Source organism: Panthera leo, chromosome B4 (assembly GCF_018350215.1).
Source record: "Panthera leo isolate Ple1 chromosome B4, P.leo_Ple1_pat1.1, whole genome shotgun sequence".
NCBI lineage: Eukaryota > Metazoa > Chordata > Mammalia > Carnivora > Felidae > Panthera > Panthera leo.
The window spans coordinates 19,151,641-19,163,432 of record NC_056685.1 but is presented as its reverse complement, the minus strand read 5'-3'; the positions used below and the strand labels follow the sequence as shown (position 1 = coordinate 19,163,432).

Here is an 11,792-nt window from a genome sequence, read left to right as displayed (position 1 = left end):
CCAGTGAAAGCTTTATTTAGATGGAGTCGAGAAATCTTCCAGATAACAGGCTTTTTTGACTGTGCTATCTGGAGTGTTATAGCTGAGTCGTGTTCCCAGAAAAAGATCGTTAAGTCTCTTTCAAACTATTGTATGAATGCATTAAATTGGCGAAATAGAAATAAATGGTCTCTTTCGGATTCCTTTCCAAGTTTAAAGAATGTTGACTTTAAAAGGTCACGAAGCTGAATTTTGCTTGTTAAAGTGGTATTTCCACTTGAGAGGCTGGCCCTGGCCGGCCTCCGCAATCCTGTTCTATCCACTCACATGCGGTTGTGATAAGGAGAGTGAAGTGTAAGCTAAATTGGGACGAGGCCTGGGCAAGGACATTTCTGCCCGAACACCGGAGACTCCAAGGTCTCAAGGGTGCTGAAGTACAGAAAAAGGGGCTGTCCTAGTGAATGAGAAAAACAAAACAAAACAAAGCACCTCTAGATGTAAAAAGTAAAAATGGGGGTCCCTGTATTTGAGGATGTAAACGATGAAGCTGAAGAGGAAAAAACAGGGGAAGAAGAAAATGAAGACACGGTGAGTAGGAAGGCATCTGCCGAGGAAGGGTATTTGTTTCTCAAAGTTGATGGTTAGAAAAAATGTCTCCTTTCCTTGTTTTTCTGGACAGGTATTCTTTAAGCCTGTGATTGAAGACCTCAGCATGGAATTGGCCAGAAAATGCACCAAACTCATTAGTGACGTAAGTGGCTTAAGTAATTTTTGTCTTCCTTTGCACTGTGTGTATGGCACTGTTATGTCACAGAATCATCGAGTTGGGGACGAACATTGAAATCCTCTGTTAAAACACAATTGTTTTTCAGATCATAGAAACTAAGTCCAGAAGTTTTCGCTGATTCCTTCAAGGTCACCTATTCAGAGAATTTCTGTAGGGAGCAGGTGTCCGTGTTCCTAATCCAGAATGCTGTCCCTTATGAATTTCGTTGTCACTCTGGCATGAAATCATAAAGCATTGAATTTCAGAACACTTTCCTTGTGCGAACCCCAAAGCCTTCTTAGTTTGTACGGTGGTGTAATTTGTTTGGGGAGGATCTCTGTCTAAATGAATGGAGGTTTAGAAAACATTTGGGGGATTTTTTGAGGACTTTGAGAAATGCAATAGTTTTCTAAACTATTTCCAAACCAGGAAAACAAACCATATATATACTTGTATATACATAGTGTGCGTTTACAATTTTGGATTTATGGATTACCGAGCGGCATGTTAAGAACTCTGAACTAGATGATGATGGTATGAGTAAAAAAAGAAGCATTTTTCTTTTGACTCTTTTCATTAACTGAGATCAGCTTCTATTACATCTCCAGGGAATCTTAGGATTGTAGAATTATTTAACACACACGTAATTATGTATTGGTAAACCAGTAAATATGGAAGCTAGAATTCTAGAAGCCCAAGGAAAAAGGGTTGCCCACTAAGGAAGAGCATTTAGATCCTCATTAAAACGATTGTCAACTATGTGCCAGTACAGAGGTGAATAGGTGCCCGGGGCTGTAGAGAAGGGAGCCCAATACTCGCCATTTCCGTGGTAGTGAATGAGCAAAGTGATCAGAATATTTGCAAATGTTTGTTTTCAAAGGCGGTCAATCCAGGGAAGTGGGGTAGTGTGCCGGCAGGGTCTGGGCTGACTGGGCTCAGTTCCTCAAGGACACCATCTATTACGGTAAGATTAGGTCATGGTAACGCGTCTGAAATGTTTAGTGAGCTGTCTCGAACATTGTATGCACTCAAGAGATGTTAGCTGTTATTAACTCCTGAGTCTGTAAATTTATGTCTGTATCCATTCTGTCCCATTTTAGATATAACTCTGACTCCCTGTGGTTGGTCAGAAAGAGCCAGAGGATGGTGGGAATCATACGACTTCCATATATTTGACGTGTAATGTAATTGGATTTTAAATGGAGTATTTCTTTGTGCTATTACTTAATAGTCCTAAGCTACCGCGTGTGAAAGTTCCCCGTAAAACTGTAAGAATGATAAAACGATGACAACAACGAATCCATCAGCCTAGTTAAGATTTACTTGAGTGACAGGCACAGCGGCATCTGACGTAGATTCCATCGTTTTTCTCACTTTCGAGGTGAAGAAACGAAGGCTCAGAGAGGTTCATGTCTTGCTGGGTCACACAGTTAAGCAGCGGGGACAAGGAGTAAACACAAAGCCCTTTGGGCCTTAGCTACTCTGCTGTGCTTTCTCTCACTGTGGATTTCTGTGCAAAGTTTATCTTAGTTTTACTCTTATTTATTACTCTAGTATTGCTGATAGTAATGCTACCATTGAAAACCCTAAGTTCCAGAACTCTGGAAACAGTACATCTTCCAGCATTGTTATGTTTTTTATTAAAACAGAATTGTGGATGAGCTAAATTATATAAACCGTTGGCACGGAGGTGGCAACTTCAGTTAGCAGGTGATTTTATTGGAGTTATTTTGGATGAGATAATTTCTCAGTGACTGTTTATTTATTTATTTTTGTTAAAAAAATTTTTTTTTAATGTTATTTATTTTTGAAGGAGAGAGAAGCAGAGCATGAGTGGGGCAGGAGCAGGGAGAGAGGGAGACACGGAATCCGAAGCAGGCTCCAGGCTCTGAGCTGTCAGCACAGAGCCCGACGTGGGGCTCGAACTCACAGACTGTGAGATCATGACCTGACTGAAGTTGGACGCTTAACCAACTAAGCCACCCAGGCGCCCCTACTTATTTATTTATTTATTTATTTATAATTTTATTTTATTTTATTTATCCCTATTTATTTTTTTAAAGTTCATTTATTTGAGAAAGACAGAGACAGTGCGAGTGGGGGAGGGGCATCCCAAGCAGCCTCCTCACTGTCAGCACAGAGCCTCACACGGGGGCTTGAACTCACGAAACCACGAGATCATGACCTGAGCCAAAACCAAGAGTCAGACGCCTCACTGACTGAGCCACCCAGGTGCCCCATTTTTCAGTGACTTTTAAACCGACCTGATGGTGAGGGGCATGGCTTTTTATCATTTTGCAAAAGCCAAAGCCATGTTATTTCACTTCCATGCAGGAGAAATCAAACACGTGGCCGTAATTTTTGTATATTATAGATCTGTGCGGCATAGCAGAATATCTTTATTACTTACATATTTAGATCATAGACTGTGGCCTAATTTATATCTGTGTACATGTTCATATTTTGTTTCAAAATAGAATTCTGTGTGTCTTAAGGTACTGGCTTAATTTTTGGAATTTATATATTTACCAAGGAATCATCTGGACAGTTACTTCTTTTTTTTTTTTTCTATTTATTTTTACTTTTGAGAGGTGGGGAGGGGCAGAGAGAGAGGGAGACACAGAATCCAAAGCAGGCTCCAGGCTCCAAGCTGTCAGCACAGAGCCCGGTGCGGGGCTCGAACTCACGAACTGCGAGATCACGACCTGAGCCGAAGTCTGACGCTTAACTGACTGAGCCACCCGGTGCTCCTACTTCTTTTGCTTCTAAAACAAAAATGAAAAGAGGAGTTTGGACAATCGTTTTTTAAAAACAAATTTTAATGTACACTTTCGGGACCAAGCAAAAGTTCTAGTTTTTAGAAGTTTGGTTAAAAAGTAAGGTATATTACGAAACAGCCACTTCATTCACTGTGTGAATAAAGTGTGAGGCCGTTTTTCAGTTTGGTTTTTGGTTCCACCTAGTTTCCGCCTTTCACTTGCCCTGCTCATATTGTACAGTTTCCCTCTATGGAACTCACTTCCCAATCTTAAAGACACCTGGTCCTCTGAGGCCACCTCTTTTATTTTTCTGTTAACTATGGAATGCTTTTTATTTCTCCAAGATATTCCCTCTCTCATTCTCTCTCTCTAGGCCTGTTAGTCAACTATCCAATGAATTCTTTGAATACGTCAAACCTGTCAAACCTGGCTATTGAGCCATCAGAATCATTGATCTAGTGGCCTTTTGTGAGGTGGTCATAAAAAAATACTACGTTAAAGGGGATGTTTTGGTACGTTTCTTGCAAATTAGGCAGCAAGAGTTTCTGCTGAGCGAGCGCAGCCACATCTGCACAAAGCCTGTGACTCAGTGTTTTGGTTCAAACCTTCCGAGGGTGTTCACTTGCATGGCAGCAGAAAGAACATTTTCCAGGCAACTGGGCATTGTTTGTTGTGGGTAAATCCTTCCAGCGCTGAAAACATTAGATTCCGTGGCTACCCCTCCAGAGAGAGCCCCGACTGTGTGAAGAGAGTCTGGGACAGCAGATTTGCTTATGAGTGTCCCCCACCCCCCCCCCCCCCCACCTCACAGTGATGGGGCCACAGTTCTTTCTTCCAGGGTTTGCTGCATTTAGCCAATATGGTTCCATTTGAGAAAAGACTTTGTCTGTACTTTTGGTTGAGCGCCTTAACAAGGAAGTATCCTCGGACATTTCTACATTTGTCATCCACGTTCAGCCATTAGCTAACCTCATGCCAAGAGACTGGGCTAAGTGAACAGATTTAACTCTAACTGTAGTTGCGACATGGCAGGATTCCTGGGCATGGTCAGAGCAGAAGCTAAATACTTGGGGTATCTTATTGATTATTAAGTCATCAACTTTTCCCACCTTTCCCCCCCTCAATTAGATAGGAACTTGGATGGGGGCGCCTGAGTGCTTCAGTCTGTTGAGCATCTGACTCTTGACTGTGGCTCAGGTCATGGTCCCAGGGCTGTGGGACTGAGCCCTGCATCAGGCTCATCACTGAACATGGAACCTGCTTGGCATTCTCTCTCTCTCCCTCTGCTTTTGCCCACTGCTCACTCTCTCTTTCTAAAATGAATTTAAAAAACCAGAAAGTAACTTGCACAGGATCTCGGTTATGAGTGCAAGATGGCCACGAGTAATAGGCAAACCCTAGCACAGAGGCTTAACAAATAGGTGCGGTTTTTTATTTTCACATAATGACACCTGGAGGTAAGGGTCCAGTCTTGGTACAGTGGATGTTGTCAGTCTCTCAGGTTCCTTTCCCTCTGCTTTGTCATCATTAGTTTGATGACCTTCTGATGACACCACTGCTGTTGCATCCCTGTGACGGGGGAAGGAAGAAGGTAGACGAGCAAAATGTCAAGGGATTGTGCCAGGAGGTCTCTCCCCTTTATTCCAGAGACACCAGGGACACTGCTGGGAAGACTTCTACAAATGTCCCCTGGCCAGAGCTGGGCAGCAGGGGAGGCCGCTCACTTGCCAAGGGGAGGGAGCAAAACATGGCTGGTTTAGAGCAATTCGTCCTCTGACACTCAGACAGGGGCCTGGCTACTCTCATAAATACATTTGAGTTCTGTTATTGGGAAAGAAAGGGGTCGCATAGGCAATCTAGCCAATAAATGGGGCCATGGCCATATTAGGAAGTAGCTGTCGACTCAGTGTTTTATTTCCCCTAGGATTTTGTGTCCCTTATAGGTGTAGTTCCCTTTCATCTAGCTTTTTCTATGATCCCGGTATAGGAAGGCTAACAATACGTGACATTCTTTAGATAAAACTTTAAGTCATTTGCTTCTTGTCACTCATGTTGTAAAATTCACTACAAGTACAATATGAGTGTCCATAAGCAAATCATACGTGTCCGTGTGTGTGTGTGTGTGTGTGTGTGTGTGTATCTTTTCAATAAAGACCAAAGAAAGGAACGGGGATCCCACTTAAGACTGAACCATTTGCCTGCACAGCGAAGGAAGGAAGCACTTCACCCTTATCCTGTGCGCTTGTCCTGAACATTCTGCTCAGGTCAGAGCTTATCGGGAGGCCCGTAGCCATAGTGCATACCACTGCAGTGAAGAATGTGGTGGCAAAAGATAAAAATAATGAGCCAAACTTAAGCCTAATGATAGGTTCTTTTCTCTCACACTTAATTATATAACGGGGCTACTTTTTTTTTTTTTTCTCCTTATGATCAAAATAGCCTACTATTTATCATACTGCCATTAACGGTTTAATTACTGGTGGCTGAGGAGGGTGATTTGCAGAGACCTAAAATTATGGCTAATCTCTGAGAAGAAAAAAGGTAATTTAGTGCTCAGATAAGATAAATATGTTCCAATGTTGATTTCAGGGACAAAGCAAATGTTTAATGCGGTAGGCGTCTGATACCTGAGTCGCAGCCGTGAGACACGGTATTTTGAAATAACTTTACTTAGTATGTTCATATCTGGTCGTACCCCAGGTCAAATTACGTCCCTCACATCAGGTTGACACGTGGTAATATCTCTAGGTAATGCTAATGTGCAAGAGCAGTGTTAGTCGTGTCCTTGAGGAACCAGGTAGGTATTCAACTGAACTTCACTTTTAGCTTCTAATTAGGGAGACCATGTAATGTATGATCCGAACTGGGACATGTTTTTCAGCCAAAGCGTTTACAGTGTTGGGTAGCCAAACATGACTTTATTACAGGGTGATGCAACCTGTAGCAAATTACCTTCATCCTCTCAACTAGTCATAAATTTTGCCTCGCCAGTTTTCAGATCGGGTGGCAACTGGTGTGGCAGGGCGGACAGGGCCTTGTCCACAGATCCTGACTTCTTTTCAGCTCATGTGTTCCTGCAGGGTCTACCCGCAGAGTGACAATTCTGGCCCCTCCTTAAGGGGAAAGGACTGACTCATTTTACTGCGGGGGGTGGGGGGGTGAGAGAACAGATGCGCGTGCTCAGCTCAGCCTCTCTGGCCTTTGTCTCGGGCACCTGCCTGCCCATGGCATTCTGGAGTGGTCTCCTCCACCAGGTGGCAAGCTTTCAGGGCACCGTCTGCTCCTGTCGGGGGAGGGGAGGCAGCTGGGGAGGCCTGTGGGTGCTCATAAATTCGGTAAGTTTGATTTGAGCAGAATTAATCAGTAAAGGAAGCTCATCGTGGCCACAGTTTGAGCCCCTTCCTCTAATCCAGCACGGAATGATGCTAACGGGAACCTCCACTTCTTTGGTTTCTGCCGCTCCTTGTTAATTGGTTACATCCCTCCCGATGGCTACTTGTTCTAAGCCTAGAGGTAGGCAGCTAAGTTTCTGTTTGATTGTAGGCTTAACTGTGTCGTCAGGGGCTTGAAAGTAACGATAAACTAGGACACCTGTCGAATGAAAGAGGAGTGTGTGGTAATAGGCTGAGCAAGCCGGGCAGACAGGACCCACGGTCAACGGGAGTCCACCAACGTGACCCTTGATGATAACGGGATGCTTACTTACTTAAGCAACAGTCTTTCTGTCCTGTGTCTCATCACCCTTGCAGGTCTGTGTTAGATACCTGTGTATGTGATTTGGCTGGTGTCGAGCATTATTCCTCATTTGAGTATTTCCTTCAGAAAACGGGCTTTCTCAAGTAATTCTCATTCTCCTGTTCAAAAAAGGACCATTCAAATGGTTTTTCCTCTTTCTTGTCTTATGTCAGTTATTCTCTCTTTTAGATTCATTATAAAGAAGAATATAAAAAGTCTAAGGACAAGTGTACGTTTGTGCCTGACACGCCCATGCTAAACCATGTAAAAAATATTGGTGCTTTTATTTCCGAGGTAAGGCACCCAAACTTTCAGAATGGCTTGCATTTTCATTTTCTGTTTGTGTAGATAAAAGTCTATGCGTTAAAATTAGAGAATAATAGTTTTGAGAGCACCACTGAATGTTGGCAATATCTATATAATCATGTCATTCTACACACAATGTCAATTAACTCTAAGGTTGACATATTTTATTATATATGTCTCTATTTTGAGTCCAGCTCTTTCATATGTATGTAGGATTACTCTTGAAAAGAAAGATTTTATTCAATAGGTAGAAAGTCCTGGAAAAATTGTTTTAGAAGTTCCATTATTTTATTTCCGGAGAGGTGTATTAGATATAAATTGTTGAATATCATTTTGAAAATCAGTAAAATTTACCAGCTGATTCTATACAATGTAGTGTCTTTGGTAAGTAATTTTAAATCAATTTCAACCATTTTTGAGTAGGATCAGTTCAACAGAGACACTTACGAAATCACAGAGTGAGAAATGCACTCCATTCATTTTCCAGCTGAAAAATCATATAGTCTCTTTCTGAGAGCATTTCAAGCTACAGTTTATTCTGCATTATAAAGCACACTATTAACAATGATATCTGTGAGAAGGCATTTCTGTAGTCTGTGACTAGATCACTTAGAAAAGATAAATGTGAAACGAGGATGAGTGAAATCGTATTGTAATTGACTGACCTCTAGTGTTTCGTCAGCTATGTTGGAAAAAGATCAACATGATGTTCTTGGGATTATTTTCCCTCACGTGAAAACATTTTGGGAACTGGCAAATTTTCTTTTATTAAACACCCAACTCCAAAGAGTCGTGAGAACACGAGGTTTACACCTTGTCTACGCTTGATAAACCCACGCTCAAATCTAGCCCCGAGTGGGAGCTATAGAGTGTGGAGAAACGTGGTTTTGTTTGTTTGCGTTAGCTGTTATTTCTCTGGTGCAGAGACTCTCTTGATGTCTTTAATTCCTGATGGATTCTTTTTCCTGAAGGAGTTAACTGCAGAGCAAGGAAAAAAGGAAAAAAAAAAAAAAAAAAAAAAGGAAGTGGACAATCTGTTGTGTTACTTTGAACCTAATCTTCCTGAGGGAGACGGTGAATGAAATGAGTCTTTCTTTTTATGAGTAATGAATGTTTGGGATCACATTCATTAGTCGTGTGCAGATTGGAGGTGGGAAGGCACAGAAACAGCACCCTCACCGCACCCCCCACCCCAATCCCTGCTGCAGTCATGGTAGAGGGAGGTTAAAAACATTTGAATAAAGGAACACTGTGCATTCGGGTTCTAGACAGTACACTCTAACAACTTGTGTTTTCTGGAATAGCTCACTTGTCTCATTTTTCTCATGTTTTTCTTTGCTGATCAAACATTTGAAACTCTCAGTATATACAAACAGATTTACTTTTAGAAATGTGCACGGGTTTAAATAGAAAAATAGTCATTATTTCCTTGAGCGTCTCATTTAAAGCTTTGTCCGCCATACACTGGATTTATCTCTCTTTGGAATATGTTCTTCAGCCTAGTATCTAACGTTCAAATGGTCTTCGGGTTTTTAAATTAATTCTGTTCCTGAAGAAAGTTGCCTTTTATTCTCTTTCAATATTCACAGTGAAAAAAAAAGTCATACTTATTTTTTTTCCCTTTTTCCCCCTCTGTAGGCAAAATACAAAGGCGCCATTAAGAAGAATCTTTCCAATTCTCTGTATAGGCAGATGCCAGCCACAATTGATAGTGTCTTTGCAAGAGAAGTTACCCAGCTTCAGAGTGAGGTGTGGTTTTCCTAAATTGTTATAATTTTTTATATATATATATATATATATACATATATATATATATGTATATATATATAATTGTATATATTATATATATTATGTTTATAATTATATATTATTTATTATATATAATTATATATATTAATCATAGACATATATGAGTTTAACTTAATATAATTAGTATCTTAAAATATATTAATATTTAAAATATTTAAAATGTATACTTAAATATATTTAGCAAAAAGGTTGTTTATCTTGGGTCTCACATACTGCATGAAAATTAGAAGCTGCTCATTGATGTGCTGTCACTAGTCACTGGTGGAGTTACAGAACATGAAAAGGACAGGCAAATCTGTCGTCACCCGATGCTGTTTCTCCTAATCCCAGTCACAACTCTTAATAGAGAAAAGTGTAATCTAATTAGGACAGCTTACTTACGTTGACATCTTACAGCAAATATTAAAGGGTTAATGGTTAAATTCAGAGTCCACAGGCCTGTGCTTCCTCAGTTAGGCAAGTGGTTCCTAAATTTCCTTGTCCGTGGATTATGGTTTCCACGTAGAGTACCTCAGCTGGAAGTAGCCATTTCAGTGGTTGTGCGGTGCAGGGGAAATTAAGGACTGTCATCCTATAAGCCCCTTTTGAATCCAGAAGAGTAATTTCCCCCTTTTGTACATCGAGACATAAGGAATATGTAATGCATTTCATTTGTTGTATTTCTTAAAATAGAACTTCAAAATAGAGTATTTCACCTCTCTCTCACCCACTTACTGTTTCGTTTTCTTCATAGCACGGTTTGTTTGTTTGTTTTTTTAATGTTTTAACTTCATTAATCTGTTACTGGTTCCCTAAGTGACATGAGAGCAGGGACCTCACATGTCTTGTTCTCTGTTCGACCCCCGACCTTAGAATATTCCTTGGCAGACAGGGGGATATTCAGTAAATACTTGTAAAATGGATTTTGTTGGGCTTGTTGATTCCTTTGGTAAGGAAATGTTTCCTTTTACATAGTTCATACGTAAACTTTATGCTACATTTTAGGTTAAAAATAATAGTGAACACATAGATGTGCTTCCTGTGTGTCCGGGGCCGTTCTCTGCATATATTTGCATCACATAATCCCCATAACTATACTCTGTGAGATAGTCTCACTTCGGAGATGTGGAACCTGAAACAGAGGAGCTAAGGAACTGACCTGAGCTCACACAGCCAATAAATGGCAAAGCCAGCACATGAATGTGGATCCAGGGTCTGGGTTGTTAACCACACACTGTTATCACCTCTTTTGACCACTGTTTTTCGTATTCAAAAAGTTTACTTCTTCCTTCGGAATCTTTTTAAAGTAGAGGATAATTTAAAAATAGTCTGAAAATAAAGTGCTCTTGAAAACGGCTGAACATCGTTATCTTTTGCAGAACATTTCTAAGTACCTGATTATTACAAATTTAAATGTCTGCTGTGTACTCAGCTTAGCAGTAAGCGAACCTCAGCTGCACAACACGAGGCTAAAAATATATGATATCAGGGTTTGGCATGGCTGACCATGACTAATGTGCCCCCTTTTTTTCCTTGCCAACATCTGATCACCTACCCACTTACTGATAATACAGACTACTCTGTAAAGCAAATCAGTACAACACTTGATATGGGACAAACAACAGTTATACAAGAGAGGAAGAATATTCTTTTTCTAAAAAAATTATGTTTATTTTTGAGAGAGAAAGGCAGGGTGCAAGTGGGGAGGGGCAGAGAGAGGAAGACACAGAATCTGAAGCAGGCTCCAGGCTCTGAGCTGTCAGCACAGAGCCCAACGCGGGGCTCGGGCACACGAACCACGAGATCATGACCTGAGCCGAAGTCGGATGCTTAACCGACTGAGCGCCCCAGGAATATTCTATTCTTAGTTTTATACTTGGGAAGGTAACATTGTCAGATATTTACATCCTCACTGCTATGAAAATGTACAACGTTTCTCACCTTGTTATGGCAGAAACAGAGCTATAGTACATAAACACATGCAACATAGAGCTTAACGTGAAAGATAATCCATAGTGTATATTGTAGAATCTTTTTTTCCCCCCAGACTAAGTTGTCACTTACATCGTTAACATGTGTTATATACATAGCACATGTTATAGAGAGTGTGCACGCTGGGAAAGACATGTATGTGCCCCCAGCACTGCCCACTATTGTAATTAGTCACTGAACTTGTGAGGAAGAAAAAAACCTGGATTCTGGATAAAGCATCTATTTCAATGGAATAATGTAATATAATAACCTTTCAGTGTGATGTAATCACATTTCTTGAGATTTGTGTAAATCAGTTTTATTGTTGTTAACATTAAAGTTCTCAGAGCTTACCGGGTAATAAGACTGGCAAGAAAGTAAAACTATTTGACAGTGTCTGAAAAAATTAAACAACTAAGCTTTTACTGTGTCCAGATAGTATCAGATTTGTGGTAGGCTAAATTAGAGTATTAGACAGATTCTGGAAG

General features: G+C 40.7%; 1 protein-coding gene across 1 annotated transcript in view; it reads left to right on the top strand.

The window, feature by feature from the left end:
* The first annotated feature begins 344 nt into the window (after nucleotides 1-344).
* NEBL (nebulette) overlaps nucleotides 345-11,792 on the top strand; it is a 106,829-nt gene continuing 95,381 nt past the window's right edge. The window contains 4 exon segments of the mRNA XM_042945058.1: nucleotides 345-567; nucleotides 659-730; nucleotides 7,429-7,533; nucleotides 9,184-9,294. Of these exon segments, the coding sequence (XP_042800992.1) occupies nucleotides 490-567; nucleotides 659-730; nucleotides 7,429-7,533; nucleotides 9,184-9,294 (366 nt within the window). The 5' untranslated portion in view covers nucleotides 345-489.